Source organism: Terrapene carolina, unplaced genomic scaffold (genome assembly GCF_002925995.2).
Source record: "Terrapene carolina triunguis isolate 2854851 unplaced genomic scaffold, T_m_triunguis-2.0 Scaffold189, whole genome shotgun sequence".
NCBI lineage: Eukaryota > Metazoa > Chordata > Testudines > Emydidae > Terrapene > Terrapene triunguis.
The window spans coordinates 15133394-15158995 of record NW_020664540.1 but is presented as its reverse complement, the minus strand read 5'-3'; the positions used below and the strand labels follow the sequence as shown (position 1 = coordinate 15158995).

Below are 25602 nucleotides of genomic sequence, written 5' to 3'. Positions count from 1 at the left end.
TCCCATGAATATTTGCACATGCTCTAGAAGGTCTCCAAAGAATGCCTCACTTCGCAGCCCTAATTCTGCAGGCAGATTTCCTCAGCAGCTTGGAGAGTGGTTTTGAGAACGCTGTTTTTGTACGGGGTTCTCTCACCTGGAGAGCAGAGGCAACTAAAACCAAACCAAAAACGCCCCAAAGATGCAAATGCTAAACAGCAATTTAGAAAAAGACCCTGAATAAGCATTGCAAAAAGTAGAGAGCCCTAGAGGTGCCAACAAATGCCAGCTATGCAGTTGGTACTGAAGATTATGGCTTTTGTTCCAAGCCATACATTACAGTCCATTTATCAATCTACATTGACTGCTCTCACTCTGAAAACCAGGCTGCAAGACCACACCTATTGAATCACTGGGGATGGGCCCGTCCACACCTAAAGGGCCCTCCCCTTAGCCCAGTGTTTCCCAAACTTTAATAACCTGTGAACCCCTTTCACTAAAATGTTAAGTCTCGCGAACTCCCTCCTAAAAATGAATATTTCCAGGGATTTTCTCCTTTACTGGAGTATAAATTATAAAAGCAGTGATCTTGGAAATATAAAATTTGTTTTATGACATGTTTATTACACGCTATTTATTATTAATTATTATTTATCATTACAGTATTTTTATTACATTATGAAAACGGCAAGATCGCACTTTCGTAGCTTGTATCACTTGAATAAGCCTGTTATAAGACAAGGCTCCTATGTTTCATCAAGGAGTATCAGATGTGAAAGAATGAAGGTATTTAAGTTCCTCCTACACAAGCATTGAGGTCTTGAGGAGTCCAGGCAAACAACGCACGTTACAACAAAGCTTAAACTTGTTCTTCATAATCATTTTAAAAACAATACTAGCTGCCTATTTAATTTTAAAAACAGCAAAAAATATCCACCCCCTTTTCCATTTCTTATAAGGACTCTTGAAGTTTAAATCTTCTCAGTGTGATAGATATGCTTCCTTTGATCTGCTTAGCTCTTGGAAGTCCAGGGGCTCCGGGCTGCTGGCCCCGGGCTGCCCGGGGTCCCCAGGGACAGCTCTTTCTGCCATTAGGGAATTTTTTCCCGAGAACCCCCTGTAACATTTCATGAACCCCCAGGGGTTCACAAACCCCAGTTTGGGAACTACTGCCTTAGCCTAAGGAGAGGAGCCACCAGACCCAGATGTTAAATGATTACAGTGGACAACTAATGAAACAAACAGGGACAGGAGTGAGGGTCACAGGTCCAAAATCTAGGATCCAGAGGAGGACACTGAGCAGAATATCCCAGACAGCGCCCACTTCTCCTCAAAGGCGTCCAGGGAGCCAGTGGACATGGCCTAGAGAAACTCTGCCTGAAGATGCGATTTCAAGAGGGATCGGAAATAGGCCCCACAGTCACAGAGCACCTCACACCCCCTCCAGCGTGCTCCTCCTGGTATGGTTGATGGCCATCTTGGTCAGCACCAGGAGGAGGTGGACGTGGAGATCTCACAACTTAGTGGGGTCATGGATGGGGTATGTGTAAATAAGGGGATGCAGGGAAACGTGCAGCCAGAACTTAAGGAAGAGTTTCTGGAGGAGCCGAAAAAGGGGCTGCAACTGGTGCACTCGAAGTAAACGTGCTCCAGGGTTTCCCTCTAGCTGCAGAAAGGGCAGGTGTCGGGGGAAGTGGTGAACCGCTCCAGGTACGCGCCCATGCTCACGGCTCTGTGATGGAGCAGCCAACTAATACTCCAGTTGAGTCTCAAGAATTGCTCCTGTAGAACAAAACCACCAGGAGATCTAAAAGACTCCGTTTTTGATCACAGTGTAACGTTGGGTTTTGTGCCACCTCCTGCGAGCAGTTCCCATTCCTCCACCATATCAGACATCACCAGCTTGTTACCAGTAACGGTCTTAATACACCATCAGACAGAACTGGCTGTACTCTGAAAAGTGATACTACAAAATGACATCGTCTTGAGCTCTGTTTACTGTCCCTCACTGACTTCCAGACCGAATTCGCTCAGTTTGCAAGTAGATAGGTTTCAACGTCAGCCTTCCAAACTCAGCCTGGGATGTGAAAGTGATGACAAGCCATTTCCTTCTTGCCCATCACCAGTAATGAAGATTACTGCATGCCTAATTACGTACTCTGTTACACATGCACTGCTCCATGCTCTTCAGAGTCCCACCCTCAGGACCTGTGCAACCCTCCCTTTGCTTTCAATGGATGCGGTACTTTTAATCTAAAAGTCTGAAAGCAACCCCGCAAGTGGGGGGAAATGAGCACTTGAGGAGTGGGCCATCCCCAGAAGGCACTGATGTTTTGATTGAAATAAGCAACCAATCTTATCTACATGACAAGCAGGGTTCACGTCATAGCTTGCATGGTGCATTATAGAGCTAATGTCAACTGCAACCCCTTTTAGTTGTCTGTAATTTTGGGGAGGTGAGTCTCTTAGCTCTTCTCACGACCAAAATTTCAAGCTTCCCTTATGGGAACCTTCTAGACTTGGCAGTGAATTTCCCAGCACCGTTGAAAAGAGGGAAGTTGTGCTATTTTTAGCATAAGTCATTCAATGTCTGGAATTTGGTCAAATTAAATGGAGGATTAAATTAACCAGGGATTCAATTAAGGGAATGCTTCGTTTTGCTCTGTTTGTTAACTTTTGTATTTAAAAGTCCCACAAGGCTTTTTGGCCACTTGTAATGCACTGAGGCAGCGGTGAAGGCAGTAGCTTTTTAAAATTTTATTTGGAGAGAGCTCTGGTACAAAATAAATACAAGACTGCAACAGCAATAAAGGCCAGAAAAGCCATTCAATTATTGGGGGGGAGGAAAAAAAAACCCACATAGGGCTCTAAGAAAGTTATAGGGGCTTTATAACACCCCTCCTCCCCCCGTGTCATCTTGGATAGTATTCCTTTAGATATGGATGCCATCTTCAAGCTTGTTAGAGGGAAAATATTCTGCAAGTTAGCTATGCAATGAATTATAAAATACACAGGCCTGGGAACGCTTTGATTTTTCCAGACTTACACGCCATCCATATATATTGCAGCTCTGGGGAACAAAATCTGTGCGCACGTTTGAACAAGATTTGCTGCAGCTGGGAGCTCGCACATGAAAGTTGTGTGATGAAGGGCGCAGATAGACTGATTAAGAGCCCAGAGAACAAAAGCAAACCTTATCACTGCTATTAAAGCTGGACTAACACCGAGCAATCTCTACCCCACAGCTTTCTCGGAAATGCTAACATTTGGGGCTGCTTACTAGCCCATTTATTTTCTCCTGCCCCCCTCCACAGCCCCCACCGAAAATGCTCTTGCCATGGTGCAGTCTTATTTCTCAAAGGCAGAAACACATCTTTAGGGAGGCCTGTATCTAGAAAGGTTTCAGGGAAGGTGAGAAACAGCTTGGTAACAATGCAGCTATTGCTAGATCTACTCCCCGACTCCTTAAATCCCAGCAGAATCCAGCGTCTGTTTTGGTTTTTCTAAATGCTTTGCACAACTCCTGTTAGCAAACAAAAGGCTTTTGAAGACACAGAAGAACCACCTCTGAAAATAGAACTGGACACTTGTGCTATTTGTGAAAAGGACGGTGAGATTGTGCTTGGAATGGAAAGGCCTGACTTTCTAACATGTATTATGCCTAAACCCAGCTGGCCAATGAGTCTAAGGGGACTGGACTTTTCTATCTCCAGACTGCGAGGGAAAAGGATGTTCCGCAAACTTTACTTAAGGGCAGGGACAGACCAATGCTTCTTTCTAGCCTGATTTCCGATTCCTAAGCAGTAAGGAATGAGTGAGAGACGATACACCATGATCTGTGCACCTTAACTGCACTGCTGGTGCAGCACACGGCTTAGAACAAAGCCTTATTGTTGTGAGGTGATTTCGCAATACCCCCCCTTCCTTCCCTGCATTTCATTATCCTGAAGTGGAATTGTCTCAGCCAATCAAAACCCAGGGAATGCTGGAAAAAGTACTGACCCATAACTGTACATTTCTCATTTACAGGATTCCCGGCACTCCAACTGTCTTAGGCTTCTGATTTGCATAATCACTGGTGCACCGTTATTTCTACACCGTAGAGTGCAGGTCTCAGAGCCCAGGGCTACAGACTCAGCCCTCCAGGACTTGTGCTACAGCACTAAAAACAGCAGTGTAGACACTGCGGCTTGGCCTCTGAAGGCCACCCCGCTCCCGAGGCTGCAGAGCTCAAACTCCAGCCCGAGCCGCAACATCTGCCCAGCTGTTCTGAGCACCATGTATGGATCTTTAGTGGTGGTGTGGGCACTGTCTACCTCCAAGTGGGAGGAGACCAAGGTTGAACTGGGTGGGATCAGAAGCTGAGGTGGCCATGTTTGTTGTGGCTATCCACAGACAGATGGGCAGTCCCATCTTAGCATGCAGGTGTGAGAACACTTCAATATTAAAAAAAACACAACAACAACAAAAACCAACAGAAAACAGACCCAACATAAAGGTGCTTCATGGTTAGGAAGTCCTAAAAGTCACGGTGGTTCCAGGGTACAGTTATTTAGCCAAGAATAGAGTTATCTTGCAAACAGGAAGCCTCCCCAGCTACTGCGAAAGTCCTCAAGGAACACTGTGAAAGTCCTCAAGTTTCACCCCACCCCCCAAGGCATTATTTCTCAGAGGAGGGCATAAAAAGTAGTTCTACAAACAACTATCCAGTTGCAACTGTTCGTCATTTCAGAATTATAAGCATTCAAATTACAGCAGCTGGAGCAGGAGCTATTTTTAGTATAGCAATATTTATGTAATTCAAATTCATATTGAGGAAATATACATTTGCTGGCAAAGTGCTGAAGAAAGTGACCAACACATCCAGAGCACAGCATGTTTTGGTGCGGTTTTTTAACCGAGCTGACGTATGTATCTTAGTTTCAGCTTAAGTTATGAACACTACTACAGCCAGGACAGATCGCTTGGGCCCATGTTGTGTGTTGCACACAAGAAAATGGCAGAGAAACTTTCAAACCAATGTGATATGCTAATGAAGGTACACGAGGCTGAGCACGATGTAGACGTAAAGGAGCGGCTAGGTAAAGGAAAGCTAGATGGTATTTAGGTACAGGGTATTAAAAGAAGTTTGTTAGCATGTGTACTCTTAGGTGTTTTTGGAAAGACCGAACGTATTAAAAGCTCTTCCTGACCTCTGGTATTCCAGGGTGTGAACAGGAGATAGGTCAAGTCATTGCTTTCCACAGAACCTCGGGCTATCATCTTGCCAAGAAGCTGAATGAAGACCAAATGAGGGTTGGTGGGGGATGCACTGACTTCCAATGAGATTTAGGTGCCTAACTCACTTTGGAAAAAAAATCTTACCTAGTGCCTAACCTTCTACTCTTAGCTTGCAATTAATTATCGGATAAAACTTGACAGGCAGACTGATCTTTATGGTAGCACATGCCTAGATTAAGTCCAGAAGGGACCATTATGATCATCTAGTCAGCCCTGCAGTATAACGCAGGCAGGCATCACTGTGTGGAATCTTTAGCATTTAGCCCAATAGCTTGGAATTGAAATAACATAGTTTAAAGTGAGACATCCACTGTTGACGTAAAAACTACAAGTGATGGAGAATCCACCACATCTCCTGCTTATCTGTTTCGGTGAGTAAATGCCTCCATGGTTCAAGCGTCAATCTTTATTTTCTACCTCCTGGAACCAAATAGAGTATTTCAAAACTACGCTCTAGTCTCAGACCCTTGGAGTAAGGAGAAGAGATGAGATTGAATCAGTCCTTCCAATCCTTGCGGCAAATGTTCCCCTATTATTAAGGACAGACTTCGCTTTCCTAACCCAAGCATCAAAAGCCAGCTACCACACAAAAGGGGTTTAAAATGAGGGATGCCACTACCCTGAAAGCCAGTCATTTCAAGAGGAAATTAATTTCTTTACTGCTCAAGATTCTTTAAAAAGAGACCAAATACTCCTAGTCACTGCAAACAAAGTCAGCCAGCCTACCACCGTACAAATCACATTAGAGAGATAGAATCTAGTAAATCCTAATCCCCAGAGATACCAGGCATCGTCTAAACTCCTCTTAGGCCCTATTTCACACTTCAGTCTTAGCAATGTGCAGCCACAAAACAGCAAGCTACTGAGGCCTGCTGGAGCCGTTTGTCTGGCAGAGCAGAAGCTGCTGGAGTTTTAAAGACACAAGACCCCTTTTCTAGGAGGCGCAAGGTCCCTCCTATAAATGAATCATCGCCTGTCTGAAGGCCCCGTTGTGAAAACTGATTGCATGGGCACTCTCAGGCCCACATGGATGGCGCCCGACTGCAGAAAGTTTCCCATGTGAATCAGCTTGCAGAACTGGGGCACAAGCAAAGCCAGGGAACTGGAACAGACCATACATGTCCAGCAGAGAGAGTCCCACGATGGCTAGGAACATTCACAGTGCTTGTAAGTTATTCCCAATATGCCTTTTGGGGGGCAGCATTAGGTGATCAGTTCTGTTCTCTCCAATATTTGTGTATCATGAGCGAACGCAGCAGCCAACTGCATGTGAGTACTGCAGTAAGCTGGTCTTCAATTTGTTTAGAGCATTCTTTTAATCTTTAACTCCATCCTGATAATCCACTCCTAACCAGGCTTCTAAAACACAAAACCCTACTTCTTATTTGCTGCTACAGAAAAAAGCCTGATTAATTTTACACACGACTGATTTTAGATTTTTTTTTTTTAAATCTGCTTTATTATCCATGAACCAATTTTCCCTCCAATTCTATATGGAGAAACAGGTGCATTCTACTTGGTTAAAGATGAGACAATAAGTGACTCCATGTTAACCGACAACCACTGAAGTTATTATGGATCAGTGCTCATGGGCTCCCATCCTGCAATGAGCCATAAGTCAGAACACCCAGGGCAAAGGCAGTTTTAAGAGTCCAAATGTATATGAAGCACAGCTACTGTTTTTCTGCCAGAAATTTATTTACACACACACACACACACACACACACACACACACCACTCTTTTGAGGTGGCTGAAATCTCTCAACCACAATCACTTGCTCCGTGGCGGAACGTCGGCTGACAGAGTGGACTCCTAGGATCCTTTAACTCTCCACTCTCCGCCTTTTTCTCGGTCTCTTCCACAGCCAACATCCTCCCTCCTGTTTTCTAGGCAGGAGTTAATGCAGCACTTCTTCAGGCCAGAGGGTTGGACAACCAGCCACTTCCAAGCCAGGTGGGAATTCTGGATGGCAACTGGTGCACTTAGTCTGAGATGCTGTTGCTCCGGTTCAGAAGCCAGCTGAGTTTTTCCTTGCAACATCAGCCGCTACCCCCAGGGGTTAAACACAGACTGCAAACAGGACAGGGAGCGCTCCCCGCATCAGCCACGGAGGAAGGGGAAGTATGGGGAGCCCTCCCCTACTTTCAACAGAGCAGGTGGAGCTGCTTACTTGGATGTCTGGCTACCCCCAGGCTTTACATCTGCTTACTAATGGAGCAGAGTAGGTCTCTTCCCTGAGAGATGTGCTTCCAGCCGATTCACAATCCAACGTCCTTCCCAGGAACGCCACCACGTCCGAGAGGAGAACCCCCCAAAGTGCACATTTCACCAGACTGGCTGCTGCTGTGAAGCAAGAGAGCTGCAACCTCACCCACGCCCACAAACCCATCCACTGGGCCAAGTCCGCAGCCAGCTCCCTCTGCAGGAAGCGCTTATGCAGCAAGAGGCCATTCTTGTTCCTTTCTCTTCTGACATTGCCGTCTGGCACGTCCCCTTTGAACGCATCGTTACCCGAGAGAGCTCTGATCCAGCGCTGTCACTTCTCTGAAGTCAGCAGGAACCCAGGACACTCCGTGCCCTGTAAGGCAGAACCCACCGACGGGAGAATGGCTGCGTCTGAACGAAAGCCACTGACGAGACAGTCAAGCACATCAGAACGAAGCCCTTGGAGTTTCGTTACGTGAGATTCCTGCTGGATCAAAGGGAGCTCGCTGGCGCGGCAGGAGCCCATTAGAGAACAGCCGTCTCATCCTCGGCTTTGCGCATGCAGGGCACTCTTCAAGGCAAAAGCCCCCTGCTGCCACTCCTGCCCCTCCCCAGTGAAACACACACACAGCCCCGCAGCATCACTAATTCCATGATTCCAGCGAGCACACAGGCCGTCTTACTACCTGCCTTTCCTGGGGAAACTCAACCCCCTCCCACTACCGCCAGCGGGTCTCCAAATCGGCAAACTCACCCACGGGCTTCAACCCAAGTGTCCGGACCAAGTGCTCCCTCTGTTACTCAAGATCAACTGGTTTAGCTTCCTTGACCCCCACCCTCTTCTCCAAGAGAAAAAACCTGCACAAAATCCTGTCCCAAAGGCTGGGAGCGCTCCCCAAACATCTCTTCCTCATCCCCTGGGTTATCTTCTAGCAGAAGCAGAAATCAATAACCAGGAAGCCGACATGGGTCACGGCAACAGGCTGGATTCTTCTGGCCTCCCTACTTCTAACATTGTCGTGCAGGTTTCTCAAGGAAAATACCGAGACGGGCTGACTGCTCCTTTGCTGCCTGCCAAACTGGAAGCTCAGTATGAGCCCACAAGCGTTCCCACAACCACAAGCTTGATTCCTCCTCTGCACGCAACAGCTGTTGCGCTAGGCTATGCTTTATGCGTCAACTGGAGTGAGTCATTCCCTCCTGAGCAGAGACCAGCTTCGAGTTCGAGAATGAAGTTCCCTGAAGCCCATTTCTGAACCAATCCCACCCCCCCCAATTTGAATTACGCCCTCATGTAGAGCAGCGTTGGCTTACCAGGCACATGGACAGAGGCTTTCACAAAAGAACAAAGTGCAGCATACATGAGGAAGAATCACAGCCTGAAAACCTATGCATTTTTTTTTTTAAATCTCATTATTTCTGGGGGGCGTGATTGGTGATTTTTGAAAGCTTGGGGCTGACAGTGCTGAAATTATGTTACTTGCTGAAAATTTGATACCAACAGCATTAGAGAGAGGAATTTTGCTCTAAATTTTAAGAAAAAGTGAACACCTCTACAGTTTGCCAGCTTGTCAAAATGCATTAAATATACATTCCTTCCAGGCCTATTGGACTCCCTAGCTGACACATAAGCCTTTGGATTTCATGACATTCAAAATCCAGATGACAAATATTACTCTAATTATGTTGTGTCAATTGCGATGGCCTACACGGGCCCAGAGAGTTCAAGGTTGTACAGTGACAGGGTCATGTTAACACAAGTAAGTGCGGTTCAGGGTTTCCAGTACAGAGACCTTGGCCTGCTTAGTACCATGGCAGATGCACTAGAAAATTCACGCCGAAGTTTGGGAGTTTATTGATCAAGTTACACAAGGAAAAAAGTTATTCTGGAATTGGAAGTGAGTGTTTATACATAACTATCACAAACAGAATTCCTTTTTCAGGGGGAGGATGTCCGTCTCATTTTCTCAAGCACTCCTTCCTGCTGGGGAAGAAAGAACTGAGCTTCAGAATTAACCCTGAGTTATAAAGGAGTCCTTTTCCCTGCCTTTGACAAGACCAACACAAGAGGGAGAAGAGACAGGATAGTAAAAGTGTGGGATGAGGGGGGTTGGGGGAATACAGCTTTTGTTGATGTTCTCAGCATAGAAGGCAGCTAGTCAGTCATAGATGGATGCTATGGACTGGCAGGTTGACCGCGACAGCTGTTGCTCTGAACTCTGGCTCACTTCCCCAGTCTGGGACGTGACCTGGCTGATGCCTCTCCTTTATGGGTCTCTCTCATGCTGGGCAGAGAAGGACGGACTCTCTCATCTTGTGTTCTTGCCATGTGGTACAGCTGGCTTTGGGATCAGGTGAAAAGCCAAGAGAAGTAGAACAGGAGGAAGATAATGGAAAGCAACACATGAGAGGGCAGTAAACAGCAGGCTCTTGCGTGTATCAGGGTGGGTCCTCACTGGAGCAGCAGCGATGGTCAGGTATTCCCACTGGTGCCCGGAGGCCTGGCTCTTTCAGTGATATGATGGTCCTTGAGGCTCACACAGAACAGAGTCTCTGGAGTGAAGTGAAGGCTGGCCGGCCCTCCCCGCCTGTCTGGGAATCCCTCGGTCAGTTCCCCACCCCCTACCCTTTTTAAGGGCCACAAAAAGGGGCGATAGGAAGAATAGCCTATCCTCACACTATCCTGCTCATCCGTCAGGCCTAATCTCCAACACTCCAATTTTAGTCCAAGAAGTGTGGGACTGGAAATCAGTGTTCACCAGACGTGGTCTCACCAGTCTGAGTTGCATCAGTCGGCCTTTTTGTTTGGACTTACCGAGTCATTTGTCTTCTTTAGGTACCTTTCCCCAACAAGATTTGTTAGAAGCGACTGGAATGTTGTATAAGATTTCCTTCACCTTCCCACAGGTGAGCTCACAAGTGGGGTGGGCTTGCCAGGCCCCAGTTACCCTCTTCTATTGGAGTTCATGCCCCTACTGCTTCGGTTTGGTTACCGTTTTCATTGGGATAACCCAAAATTCAGCCCTTCCTAGAACCATTATTTTGAAAAAATAAGTTCCTGAGCATCTTCGTTGGATGATTCACTACTGAACACAGAGCACCAAATTAGTCTTGGTTCATCGCCATGCACGGGCATGGTCTGCGGTGCTCTACATGCCAGCTCCATGCCGATGAGCTGGAAGGGAATTAAACAAATAACCTCATCCCCTTAAAAGAGACCAGCTATCCTCCCCGCCCCCCGGCTCACAGAGGGGACTGGTTGATTTGCATCATGAAATGATGTGAACCATAGAGCTTGTTGGTACAGTTTCAAGATCTGCCACCTTTGGCAGCATCCCTTTAAACAATTTCAAGAGCTCAGAGAATGAGATGAAAACCCGTCAGCTTCTAGACCAATGTTTCAAGGGAAAAGTTACAATTTTTGTTGCATGGTGCCTTGCCATCAGGCATGGGATTCTCCACATTCACTGTACTAATACATCTGCCAAGAACAGCTTTCCACTCAGTTCTTTGGAAGGTTTTGTTTTTTGGTGTGTGTGTGTGGGGGGGTGTTTGTTTGACAAAAACCACACAATTCTCTGCATTTGTATAAAATTTCACTTCACTATCGATCCCTCTAGATAAGAGAGGGCGATCAGAAATTTAAGATCTAGGAGAAGAATCCAGCATTTTTACTGGACTTAAAGTTATCCCCTTGTTAAGCCATCTCTTATTTCCTGGATTTCCTGCTGTCCCCTGCTCAGAAGCACAGAAGGGAAAGGATTACATGATTTACATACAGATGTGACATAACAAAGGGAGATCCTAACCACAGATTCTAAAGGCCCAATTTTCAGTTGTTCAGCACCAGAACTCCAGCTGAAGTCAAGGGGGAGCTGCAGGTGCTCAGTGCCTCTGAAAAAAAAATAAAAATAAACCACCATTTAGATCTTACTCTATGATAGACAGCTAGGAGGGTTCCCCAGATTATGTTTAGCATTCCTCAGATTGCCCGACTAATCCTAGAAAGGGCTGGACATTGACAATAGTAAGTTCCTCTCAGCCACGCAACTTTCTGGGGAGGATGAAGAACATATAAACCTAGCACTGGTCCATAATCCATTTCCTACTTAGCCAAGAGCTTGAAATGACAGGCTGAAACAAAGAAAGGAGAACCAGGAGAGGAATGGTTAACAGACCCAAAGGCAGTGAGAGGTCTGAAGCATTACATCTCTGTATTGTCAGCCCCAATGAGCTTCATTTCTGAGGGCTTTTACTTAGCTTGTCCAGAAATCTTTGTGCCAAATGACTGACCTGGAGCTTGGGTGAGAAAAACAGAGATGGTTCAAACAGACACTTTCCTTATAGAAAGGAATTCTCTCAAGTCACTCTTAGAACTGGATAGAACAGAACGCTCTATGGTTTTTTAAAAAACTGGCATATATTCTTTGCATTTCCTGCTGTTGTCATACTTGTATCTTGGACATCTGCTGCATTAAATAGGATTTTTCTTCCTGTAGCATGCTCAGCATTTCTTTTGCTCTATGCGAGATTTCAGGGCATACTGGACCTTCAGCTATGTTTCAATGCCATATTTTTGGAACGCTCAGCTCCTGGAAAAGCAGTCCAGATGTTTTCCCTCAGGAAGACCAATTATTCTGAGGGCTTTAAGTCCAATTTGTTTCCCCAATATCTTCAGTCTGTTTAGCATGTTATTTGCTTTAATGAAGGCGACAGAGAGACTTCAGCTCTCAAGTCCCGTCTCAAATGTTCTGTCAGCACTCTGTCCCACTAACTTGGCCTCTATGTCAATAAATTGGTCATCCGGGGCCTGAGTTGTCAAACTTAGTAACTGGAGATGCAGTAGCAGCCTGGACCCCTCATGTTTGCTTCAGTTTCAGACAGAATTCCCTGGAGAGTGGCAGGGCCCCAGCACTCCCACAGCTCCCAAAGATGGCTGCTCTGGATTTCTCCCCGTGTCTTTCAGCCTTTAGAATCTCGATCCTGGCCTCTCTCATTGTTGATGTTGTGCGTTAACAATGGGGGGGAGGGATAGCTCAGTGGTTTGAGCATTGGCCTGCTAAACCCAGGGTTGTGAGTTGAATCCTTGAGGGGGCCACTTGGGGATCTGGGGCCAAAATCAGTACTTGGTCCTGCTAGTGAAGGCAGGGGGCTGGACTCTATGACCTTTCAAGGTCCCTTCCAGTTCTAGGAGATGGGATGGGATGGGATGGGATATCTCCATTATCCCTTACAAAAATCTCTGCAAACAAGCTTAACCTCGAAATGGGCAGATGTTTAAGTTTACTAGGGAACTAATACCCCCTTACACAGGGATAGGTGTCTTCTCTCACAGTCTGCTGGTTCTTCCCCAGAGGGTCCAAACTTCCCAGCTCACCGAGTGGGATCCCCGATTTTTCCATCTTCTATTGCCAGTTACCATTTTCCACCTCATCTCCCTCCCACCCGCCACTAGACTGGGGCACTAGCTTTACAGGAAAGGAGGAATAAGTCTTCACCAGGCCTGTGATGCTGCTTTAGCCAGCCGCTAGGAGTTAAGGAAAAATTAAGAGTGCATTTTCCATTCCAGGACTGAAACTGCCACCTGTACCACAGCCTAGGAAGCAAGTCACCCAGCAGCTGTCTGTTGGTCCCACGTCTTCTGTGCCACAATGAACTTGTAGCAACTGAATCTCAGGGAAAGAAATTGCCCAAAGAGGTGTGGGTTTGCAAGTCCCTGTGCCACAGCAATGCTAGGAAACTAACAGGGCTCCCCACACATTTTTTACATCTTTCACAAGGAAAACGCAAGGGATTCAAACTACTGCATTAACGTATGGGAGATACCTAACTCCCACCAGAACTTAGCTAGCAATGACCGCTGCCCTGGCAAGCGGATTGTTATACTCAGAGCTAGTAGCAATAAGAGACGCCTTCCTTCAAACTAAGAGGACACAAACTGAAAGCTAGTCATATTTCTGTCACTCAAAAAGTGTCATTTAAGGCTGAGACCTTAAGAATTAAACAGCATATTACAGCTTGTTACATAGAACAGGTTTTCTTCAGAAAGCATTAAGCCAAGCCTGCACTGTTGGGATTCCTTTCTTGTGTTCGCTAGATTAATTACTCAGACATTACAACTAGCAAAACTCCTGTGTGGTGCAGAGATCCGTTTCTCTGCCCCAGCGATGTGCACAGCTACAAAACCACCACATGGAGCTGCAATCTGGGTTTGCACACTTGACCTTTCCTGCTGCAATCAGACCACGCGGAATAATCATCCAGCAAGCCGAGGTCATGGGCCTAATCCTCATGATATAATTTCTCGCAGAAGGCAGCAGCAGAACCAGCTCAGACTATAGAGCGTGACAATTTTTGTTGTTCATTTAAAAATTCATCTCAGCTTTTCTGGGCACACCTGGTCACTTCCTTTCAGGCTCCTGTGAAGAACTAGACAATGAACCTAGCATTCATCACACTGAAGTTACACAACGCCTGTTGAAGGACACCAGGGAGTAGACAGGATATAGAGTCATTACATGCTGGCGTCCCATGTAAGTGCACCATCTTCATGCTCTCCACCAACATGCATAGTGCTGGCTATATTCTCCATCCATCCCTCCCTCCCTCCCCCACCCCATCTTTTGCCTGGTCTACACTGGGGGGGGGGGGGGGGGAGTCGATGTAAGATACGCAACTTCAGCTATGGGAATACCGTAGCTGAAGTCGCTGTATCTTATTCCAACTTACCTCCCGTCCTCACGGCGCAGGATCAACGGCCGCGGCTCTCCCGTCAACTCCGCTACCGACACTCACTCCGGTGGAGTTCCGGAGTTGACGGGGAGCGCGTTCGGGGATCGATATATCGCGTCTCTGAGACGCAATATATCGATCCCCGATAAATTGATCGCTACCCGCCGATACGGCGGGTAGTCTGGACGTACCCTTAATGATCACTCAAATGACGCAAGGAACTGGCTTGCTTTTTGTGGTGGGGGGCGGGGGCAAAGACTTGAAGTGCCTCTATTTGCAATGTGAAATTAGCTAGGTTGTTCTATTCAGTTAAAAAAATTTCAAATTATCAGTGTCAATATTAAAGTAGCCTGTAGAGGCTGAAACTAAGATCAGAGCCCCACTGTGGCAGGTAACAAGACCCAGTCCCTGCCCTGAAAAGCTCACGAGCTAAATAGAAGAGACAGAAGTGAGAAGGAACAGGAAGTATCATCCCCATTCCACAACTGGGAAACTGAACCACAGAGACATTAAGAGACTTTGATCCACATCTCCCAAGTCCCAGTCCAGCGCCTAAACCATACGACCATCAGCTTTCTCCCTAACTTATTAAATGGAGTAATTTTACCGTCTCACCCGCCTTCACTAAAAGGAGAGGACAGCGGTACACAGCCGTGCAGATCTCTTTTCACCCAGTGAGGGCTGGTTATCACACCATCACCCAAAACCAATGTCAGCATTTCTCCAAAGTTCAGGAGTTTGGAAGGCCCATCTTAATTGAACAGCTACGGATTCATCAGTTTGTCTGTACTTGTTTCTGTGAGGCTCCTAAAACACTGGGGCATATACAACACAAGGGGTTACTAAGGGAGGTTGTGGTATCCCCATCAGTGGAGGTTTCTAAGAAGAGGTTAGACAAACACCTGTCAGGGATGGTCTAGGTAGACTTGGTCCTGCCTTAGCATAGTGGGCAGGGCTAGATGACCTCACAGTCCCTTCCAGCCCAACATTTCTTGCTGAGTTCTGAGACGCAGGGATTCCAGAAGTCCTCATGCCTGTCCAGGCATCTAGACCATGGTGAGAAATGGCATATAAATGCCCAAAAAAATGCGCATAAAACCAAACACATTTTCTACCATCGATCAGAATTCTCCCCTCCTCCACTTCCAGGAGGTTCTTAAAAGGAAAGTTCTGCCAAAGGAACACGAGAAAAGCCTCTGCCTCAGTCAGCCCCAGCACTTGTATCCACGTCTCTCTCTAAATGCTGCTGGGGTCCTCTTCTCTCAAGCACAGAAAAGGTTTCTTCAAGCCCGTTAAGAGAAACGTTACCTGGTTCTTGGAAGTCATCCTCGTTCGATAAGGTTCGGGATAAGATAAGGATCAGCGCTTCTTTAAACTGGTCAAAGTGGACCTTGAAAGAGAGAAAGACAAATAAATAAGTCAACCAGCACAGAGCCTTTAACAAGGGCAAGGAAATCCTGGGTAAAAGTCTGAAGTGATACTGCATGACTCACTCAAGGGAGTCTGTTTAAGCAGATGGCGCTCCATACGTACCCAGGCCACTTCTTTGAATGCACAGATTTGTTTAAAACCAAAACCTATTGCAAAAGTCTCAAATGAGTCTCAACATGAAGAGACATCCCTTACTTATGTGAATGGCAAACAATGCCTAGAGTACAGCTGTGTGACAGGAAAACCATTTTGATGCATCAGGTGGATTCTTCTGTAGACCAGGGATCATAATGGTGCTTCCTACCAAACCGCTCGCAGATCAGTGACCCCCAGAGCATCTTTCACAACATAAGGCATAGGGCAGTGTCAGAGCACCAACACTGCCTGCTAGATTAGCCCCATATAGAGTCTTTAGACATAACCTCTAGCTCAGCACCTTGCCCAACCCAGTCACTTCTCAGTACCCGGTACAGCAGCTTCATTTCTCTTAGTATTTGAAGTGTAGTGTCTACACTACACAGCTTTTAGCGACATGGCTGTGTCGCTACAGCCGTGCCGCTAGAAGTCGTGCAGCGTAGCCGGTGTTTGTCGGCACTCCTGCCAACAAACAACTTCCACACCCAACGAGCGGCGTTTGTGTTGTCAGCAGGAGAGCGCTCCTTCCGACAACGCGCTGTTCACACTGGCACTTGTCACGGCAAAACTTGTGTCTTTCGTGGAGGGGGTTTAACACCTCTGAAAGACAAAAGTTTTGTTGTTCAATTGCCAGTGTAGACATTAGTGTTTAAGAAAATGCTACAATCGTCTTCTCTTCCTTCCCAGTCTAAGACAGACAGCCTGGGTTATTTGTAGGGTGTTTCTCCGAGTGTCAACACACTGAGGGGAAGCGAAGCAGAGCTGACAAAATTGTTTTGGTGAATAGTAACATCACTGAAAAAAATTCATATTTTGGCCAAAAAAAATGGGGGAGGGGGGATTGGAAACATCAAAATGGTTTGTCTCAAATCAACATTTCATTTCAAATTGACCCAAACAAAAGTTCCATTTTTTTTTTTTTTTTTGTAAAAAAGTTCAGTTTTTTTTTTAAACTGATGATTTTTTCCCCTGGATTTTTGGGGTCAGCCACTGAACCAAAAAGCACCAGCTAGTCACTGAGCTCTAACGCTAAGTACTAGCTGAACATTTTCCACTGAGCTCTGACAGTGGCAAGACTTACGGTCTCTCCTCCTGGAGGAGGGAGCTGGTTGGTCTAGGCCCGGCTCCTGTGAACGTTCTGCCTGCGGCACTCAGAGGCCTCCCCTTGCCGGCTGAGTGACAGTTCCAGTGAAACACAGAGGTACTAGTGGGAAAGGTGAGGTGATCTCGAGTACCTAGGTCCAATCCCATGGAGGGCTCCGATACCAGGGCTGGGACGTATAATTGGATGCTGTATTCACTGAGGAGCTAGAGTAGGGAGCAGAACACTGAGCTGATGCGATCCCAGAGGTCGGTGTTGCTAAGCAAACCACTGCTGCATTTTGGAACAGTTCTGAGCTTTTTCAGAGCACACCGCTTAACCAAGCCTGAAGTACTATCACTGCTCCTGCATCACCCCAAGAGGAGACCTGCTCCCAGGTCACCCACGATTCATAGAAAACTCACCACCCTCACCATGGGGGTTAGCTGGTGGCAACGACAGACTCCCCTTTTACATCGATTCCTGAGAATGCCAGAAAGCAGCTCAGTTACCCAGTGAAGGAAAGAATTTGAACACTGAACTACATGCAGAATCATGACTTAAGAACAGTTAGCTAGAAGAGACCTGTCCAATCCCCTGGACAGGGCAGAGCATGGTGTGGTCGAGTACTCTGACCAAACTAGTTTTAAGTTTCTTGCTAAGCTGTTTTGTGAAACGTTTGAGTGAATGAACATTTCGTTAGCTGGAGATGTCTGGTTTGATGGTCCACAGTGAAATAGTAGCCATATGGTGACGAGTGACATAGAAATGCTTATAAATAGCTGTAATTAAGCTTCAGAACACCCATTGAAACAAATAGGGGAATTTCACACCTTTTGGCACTAGTGTCTTGAGCCTGCATCCTGACAGACTGAAACAGCAGTGCATTAGTTTATACTTTCAAGGTCATCTACAGGACTAGAAGTCTTGGGTTCTAAATATGGAAGAGGGAGGATAGATCCCCACAAGAGATTTGAATCCATGCATTTCTGTCGTCCTGGCCTTTCTGCATCGCCTGTAAGAAGCACTGTTGCTTTACTGCCATTAACAGTAATGTGGCAGGGACACAGCCTCATTTGTAGAAGCATATTTCTGAATGCCAACAATTCCAGACACCCAGGCTGTATAGCTGCCCCCAGTTTGCACAGCGAGCCAGAAAAAGAAAATGACAGGACAAGGGGTGAAGCTATTTAACGTGGCTCAATTGCAAGCCACGGCTAACCTCAGGGATTTCCCTTTCAGCCAGACGAATCAGAATAGAATTCTCAGCGTTGTACAAGATTTGGTTTATTTTTTTTCTTCCTGAAAAATATCCTGTGCTAGTGGCACTAACTGCCGAGGCCTTGTCTACACTAGCAGATTTGGGGGCCATAAATACACTACTGGTGCAAGTGCACCAGTGGTGGAAGCTCTAGTATGCGGGACCAAGCTGATAACTACCACTGGTGGGACTGTCCAGAGAGTGAATTATAGCTAAGTTCCGCTAGTTTGCGCAGTCGTACAGTGTTAACACGCCTGCCTAACCAGACAAGCCATCTTTCCTGACAAAGGGATGCGGTTTTTTACTTTGGGTTAACCTAAGCACGTGACCTATCCTGAGGTAAATAGTGAAGATGAAGCACTTTAGTTTAAACCATGAGGTAAACTAGCTGAGGTCAACACTACGCCCCCATCTAGCTCCACTGAAGTAAAAACTACAGAGCCTTGTCCGCACTGTATTTTTAACCTCAGGACAGCTGACACATGTTAGTTACACTGAGGATAAAAAATCCCGCACCTTTATTAGCAGTGAATGACAAGGCCAGAGAGAGAGAGAGATTTCTCCTTATCCCAGGGCAGATCACAGAGCATCCAGACAGCTACGCAAGAGTAACAATATGCAGATTGCTGTACATGCACACTGCTGCTCAGGAACAGAATCAGCTCATCTGCTAGCATAAATGAATTCTGGACTCAACGGTTCAAGCTATGCAAATCACCACTAGATTTTTAAACATATGCACAAGAAGTAATTAAACAGAGTTAGATACATGTTCCGTAAAGAAACTTGTTAGAGACTACTTCATCTGAATACTAATTGCCGCCATTCATTCTACATAGATTTCAAAATGCTGGTGTACTTCAAAGGGCAGTTTACAGGGATGGGAGAATTTGCCTGATTAAAAAAAAAAAAAAAAACTTGACATTTAAACTAAATGAGCATGAATAAAAGATGAAGGAGTTAGATTAACAGTTCCCCCCTGCATCATCTTCTCTAGGATGTGTTGGGGGGGTGGGGGGGGGAGGAGGTGAGGTTTCAGATTCAGCACTAGGAAACTGGCCCAGTAATAACAACGGGGTACTCTAAGTCAGTGCTGAATATATTAGCAGTTAAACCATTTTCAGCACCGGTTCAGAGGACCTACCGCTGACAGCTGGCAGCATTAAATCAACGTCCCAGTGTAGTTGGGGCCGCGGACGGGGTCGAAGGAGTCACTTGGTCTTGTTTCACATCCCCCACCACATTCCTTGTAATTTTCTCTCCAAGCGGAGAATGGTGTAAAGCGCTGGGTGATGAAGGCGGCAAGTCCTAGCAGTCGGAGCCACCAGCTCACTTTGCCCGAAGTACCAGTGCTTAAGAACCTTAGCACCCAAAACAATTTAGCCAGCTGACTGCCAAAGTTATCAATCAATCAGTGCCCCAAAGGGCTGACTAAAGCCAACTGGGCAAATTCAGGGGTGTAAGTTACATATAATCTACTTTAGTTAATGAGTGGTTGAGCAAGGTGCTAAAATACTATTAGACATGACTTCTAAGCATCACTCGCATGGGCTTGCTGCTTAATTTAGTTAGTGGATTATTCCTACTGTACTATACGGAACAAACTCCAGCTACTTGTAAATTGCTGGCGACTATTTATGTGTGATGAGAAACACGTAAAAAAAAGGGGGGGGGGGTCTGTTCTCCCATCAGTGTGCGAGGGATACAACCAATAACTAGTGGGAATTATTCAGATACCTCTCTTAGCAGAGAGGCAAAGAATAACCCCTTAAGTACTCAAGAGTAGATATGTATAGCTAGCGAATGGGGGGGCGGGGGGGCGTATTAGTATATTGTTCTCACCTAACAGAGTGCTCATTGTTTTGAAGGAAGCTGGTGCACAATATATCAATGCTAAAGGCTTAAAGAGATATTTCCTGCCAAGTCAGAGTTTGCTATGCAATTGAATGAGTTTTACAAGCAGTGTTAAGGAAGGGGAAGGAGAGGGCAGGGAGGGGAGAGTAGAACCAGTGCGTTTCCCTTGGTGTTTAACTCTAGCCAAACAGCTGCACACGGGACAGATGGCTCATTTTTATCACACGAAGCAATTTCACCATGACCGCTTCAAGCAGAATCCAAAGGAGATTAGTCTTCAGGGAAGAAGCTGATAGTAGTCTTAAAAAATTAACATTGCAATCAGCTATGCAATGGGATTAAAAATGCAAATAATTAGTCCTACAATACATCACTGCAAGTTACAACAATAGTGTGTTTAGCAGTGAGACAAGAACCCCGGGGAACTTGAGAAAACGTACAGGTGCCCTGCCCAAAATGGAGACTATGAAGGAAATGACAACAAAAATACAAGTCGTCACATTGGAAAAGGGCTGGGAGGCCTCTCATGAGGAATACAATTTGGCATGTGATCTCTGAACGCTAAGATTTAGCTGCTAGAGGGACACAGTCAACTGAAAGAGTGAACATGTGAGGGTTGGTTTGTTTTTTAAACCTGCTTCTGTCATACAGTAAAAATCATTAAAACCAAAGACTGGGGGGGGGGGGAAGAGAAAGAGGGGAGGAAGTATTCTTTTGTTGTTTATATTGCACATTTGATCTTGGCTGTCCAAAGAAAATGATGAAAGAGACCTTATGTTTGTATGAGTCTTTCACAAAAAATATCATTTAAGTCTGGAGAAAATGCAATTGCTAAAAGTAAAAAAGGAACACACTCAGAGAACTGACCAGGGGACCCCCAGACAGCCTGCACCTCAAACTCAAAATTACAGTTTTAAAAGCTAGTTGTCCCTTTACAAAGATCCTCAAGCAATGGCTATTGTCACCATGCTATTTCTTTACTGACACGTTCATTTCCCAGCCTTTTTTACAGGCCCATGGAGGTACAGTACACAGAGATTTGAAAACGCTTGTCAAGATATGGAAGTGGAGATACTGTTCTATCAGACAGACAATCTGCAATACAGCAAAGCCTGTACAAATACACTAGCACAGCTATTGAACATACAGGAGAACCTCAGAGTTATGAACTGACCAGTCAACCACACAGCTCATTTGGAACTGGAAGTACACAATCAGGCAACAGAAGAAACAAAAAAACAGTACAGTCCTGCATTAAACTTAAACTACAAAAAAAATCAAGGGAAAGCAGCATTTTTCTCCTGCATAGTAAAGTTTCAAAGCTGTATTAAGTCAATGTTCAGTTGTAAACTTTTGAAAGAGCCACCAGAACGTTTTGTTCAGAATTACAAACATTTCAGAGTTACGAACATCCTCCATTCCTGAGGTTTTCGTAATTCTGAGGTTCGACTGCAGCTCCATTTACCTCAACTTCTGAAAAACAGTCTTAGAAACTCAAGATCAAAAAAACTCCTAAGCCCCTTCAAAACAGAAGGAAGAGAGCACCGTGGTGAAATAGTTACAGCAGATGTAAAGTTTAATGCTCTTGATGACTGAATTAACGGGAGCCCAAATGACATTTCAGAATCTAGCAATTGGCAGAGCTCTCAAGTTTGTAGGTCCCATGTGCTGTTGGTACAGCATTTACTACAAAGCTCCTAATGCATAACAAACAGGAAATAAAATGGAGTAGAATGACACAGCATTAGTTCTGTATGGCATTAGCAACCCAGTGGCCCATTGTGCTAGATGCTGCTACAAACAGGTAGGGAGGAAAGGTCCCAGTCCCAAAGCTTTACAATTATTGCTACTATTTAGCAGATTTAGGCTACTGGGGGGGGGGGGGGGGGAAGTTGGGTTTGGTGCACTATTTACGATAGCCTTGCAAAATGATCCTGGGGATTTCTCATCCCATGCACACAATCTACTCACCACGTCCTCACAAGGAAGAGGAAGACAAAGACTAAATTATATTGTACTCACCCACTGAATAAGGCATCTTGTCCCAGGTGAGAAGAATTATCCAAGTACAAGTAAATCAACAGACAATATGTACATAGATAGGATGGCTCAGTTTCCCCACAGTGATCAGAGGCTAATTGAACTGCAGGTTGCAGCATTTTCCTGACAGTGTTTAGAAATCCTGAGACCCATTTTTAGAAGGAAGCTTCCTATAAACTAGCACCCTTATCAGCACTAGAAAGAAAAAAACAGAATCGTAGCAAGGGCCTAGAAGGGCCCCTGCGCTGGTGTGTGTGTCAAACTATTCATTATTTTCACTATTCGCCTCAACACAAGCCAAATCAACACTCTTCAAGTTACCTCTCCCATGAGAGAATCTGGTACCAGCTTCTTATATTTCCCTTTCCTTGTTCTTCATAGAAGATTCTCGACTTGAAGTCATAATCCTCTGTTTGTGAATTCATTCCCACAGCAACCAACCATCCTGTCACAGACCGAGAACGACCTCAGGTGGAGAATAAACTGGGAGAGATGAATTCTTAAACAGCCCATTTTATATGCACACACAAAAAATTACAGAATGGAAGAGAGATACAGAATGTTAGCGTGGCAGACTTCGCTAAGAGATTTCAGGGAGGCAGCTGGCAGCCCTTTAAAGGTGCTCTCTGTGCATGTTTGCCGGTTTGCTTTTTACATCAGGCGTATCTGTCTGAAACCCGACCTCTTCCAGCTTCTCCCGAAGAAGGCCACAAGAGAGTCTTCAGCCTTGTCTACACCAGAGTTTTAACCACTGGCATCACTACAGGATTCAATCTGCATTAAATCCAGGTACAGTTTACACGAGTACAGCACATCAGCACTATGGGTCACATGGGTGTATCAACCTCAATGGCTACGAACCCCAGTTTAGACCAGGCCAGGCCACCCACCCATCTCCACTAGGTATTGGCACAGCGTAAGCTGTATGCTGTTTAATACGTGTCTCTATAATGTGCTGGATACTTGGACTGCCGGAGCCTCAATACTCCCCAGAAACAGGGGCTGGGACAGCCAGAGGTTTTAGCCTCCTGCGATGGAACCAACCCAGTCCTCCCAATACCAAAGTCCTCCCATCAAAGAGAAGTCAGGATCAGCAGGAAAGAGCCAGGAGGCTGTCTTTATACAGCATGAAGGAACAGCATAGAGCACTACCAGAAACAGACTCTCCTTGGTAGTTCTTTAAACTTAAGATTCTTGGGATGGAAACTTTGGTTTTGTCTCCTTTTGTTGAAAATCAAATCGAAAGACAAGTTTCCTTAAAGAGCTAGTTTTATCATTGAGGCCATAGAGGAAAGTTATCGACAGCATTAAATGCTGACTAGATGCAAGGAATCGCTATTGAGATCTGTATGAACCTATGTAGCTGTAAAACTAAACTGATCCTTCACAAGCAGCAAACATTCAGCTATTACAGTTCAGCATAAAGCTTCTGCCATCTGAAAGGAACTAGGTAAAATACATTCCAATGGCTACATGGTCTAGCCTCACATTTCAACTCTAAGGCAGGGACCAGGTCTCCTTGTTTTGGGAGGCACCTAGTACATTTTCAGTGTGGCTGAACTAGAAGCACAACTGATGCAAAAGTCACACGAACACTAATTTTTTTATTCCCTACTGAGCATTTATGATGCAAGAACCATGGTTAACTGTTAAAGTCCAGAAAATAGACGGAAATGTAGAAGCACCCTGGCTACTGTATTTCAAAAGGCACGATGAAATGCACCCCACAGAGGAATTTGAAGGGTTATTTTGACCACTGCCTTAGTACACAATGGAGATAAGAAAGGCTAGAGAGAGTTGGGTTAGTCCTACTGCAAGACAAACTATCGGATTTCTATAACCAAGACATACCGGGAAGGTAGAGTGGATTGGTTAATCCTTAGAGTTTTATGCACAGAAAGTGGTATGTTAGCTTAATTCAAACTGACATGATTCCAGATAACCACCAAGTACATCAGAAGCAGTGTATGTTGTATGCATTGCTATATAACTTTCATCACCGGGGCACTGGGCAAATACCATACTACATGCCGCGACTTCGTGTATTCATTATTCATAGGCAACCATCAAATACAAAAGCTTGCACATGACTTGCCGAGTTGCAACTGCTTAGACACGTCAGTTCATTTCTCCCCCACCGCACAAGTGTCCTTTAAAACAAGGTTGCTTTTTAAATACACAAAACAAAAGCCACTCATAGTGTGGAGAGTAACCATCTCCAGGAACTAGATTGGTGCTGATGGAACAGACCTCCATTAGGGAGCAGCGTGTTTACTGCCAGTCTCTTGACAACCTCCCTAGGAAGCCCAAAGGATTTGATAACCATGAAATCAGGTTCATACTCAGGCATGGACCATTGATGCCACTAGCAAGTGGGGTAAGCGGGGAGGCATGAGGAGAGGCTGAAGACAGAGATTATTAGAACTCTCATTAAGACACGAGACTATAACATAACTGTTCCCAAAGCCAAAAACCCCCCAAAAAACATGGTCATCGCCTCAGGAAAGCTTTAGGAGATTAAGCACGTTGTGGTAACTATGCAAGAGTGATTCAGTCCTCATGACATTCTTTAATAGCAGCCTCTTCTTTTCTTTAGGCTGAGCGTTTCCAACGTTTCCTTTTTACCTTGTCCCTGTTACTCTCCAAGTGGGCATCTGACAAGGGACTTGGTTCTAGCTTTACAGCTAGCATAGCTGGTCAAATTCCCTGGCAAAATTCAAGCAACCAGGCTTTTGAGGCACCCCTTATTCCCCACCCCCGTCTGCTCTCATGTTCCGCAGCAAAGCCGGATGATCGCGTCTGAACGGAAAAAGTTCGAGCTGGTGTGGAAAGTAACTAACTAGTATTCAAGCAAATGCCATGCTGCTATTTGGAAAGGTCAGAAGTCTCCTCTTGTATCCATTAATGCTTCCCTGCCAGCAAGTCCCATCAGCAAGAGAATCTCAACCCAAGGCGGAGGAAGTTTCTTTTTTACAAAGTTATTTTGTCTGAGGGAGATTAGGTTTGGTGAGAAATTCGCAGGTCAAATTATTGCGCTTGCCCTAGTCTGAAGCAGAGGAAACTTGGCCCTAGCTTCCTCTGTTTTCCTGATTTTAAGGAGTTTTATGAAACAAAGGCTTTCAGCGCCGAAGCCCTTCATTTTCAGGGGCAGGCGTCTTGTGCAATAGGATACAGCCCAGCAACACGTGACATTTGTTTTAAGTTTGAAAGTCCCATGATGCACCTGGTTCACACTGAGCAACAGGCTGATCTTGAAGTCTATAAAGCAACCATCACACCCTAATGCTGCTTTAAAAACAGGTGCATTCACTTGCACCACCGTTATCCAGACAAGCTGGTACTAAATCTGGTACACAGTATCACTGTACACAGATTCTGTGAGCTAGCAAGAGGGAAGCTCGGCTGTGGCGAACAATTCACAGACCACAGCTGCTCCTCCACATAATCCACCCGCTCAGGAGTCACAGCAGTGTATTCTGGTTACATCAGAGGAAATCCCATGCTCTCTGTAGAGTGGGAGGATACAGTGGACTGTAAATGTAAAAGATCAAAGTCATGTCTGAAACTAGCCTCAGTTTTAAGAATTCTATAATAATTGAGGCC

At 45.5% G+C, this 25602-nt stretch overlaps 1 protein-coding gene across 1 annotated transcript in view; it reads right to left on the bottom strand.

Annotated features, from left to right (window-relative positions):
• Positions 1–25602, bottom strand: part of NIN (ninein) — a 103595-nt gene that overhangs the window by 65288 nt on the left and 12705 nt on the right. Inside the window, exon 3 of the mRNA XM_026654192.2 lies at positions 15506–15587. Within this exon, the coding sequence (XP_026509977.1) occupies positions 15506–15587 (82 nt within the window). The remainder of the gene's footprint in view (positions 1–15505; positions 15588–25602) is intronic.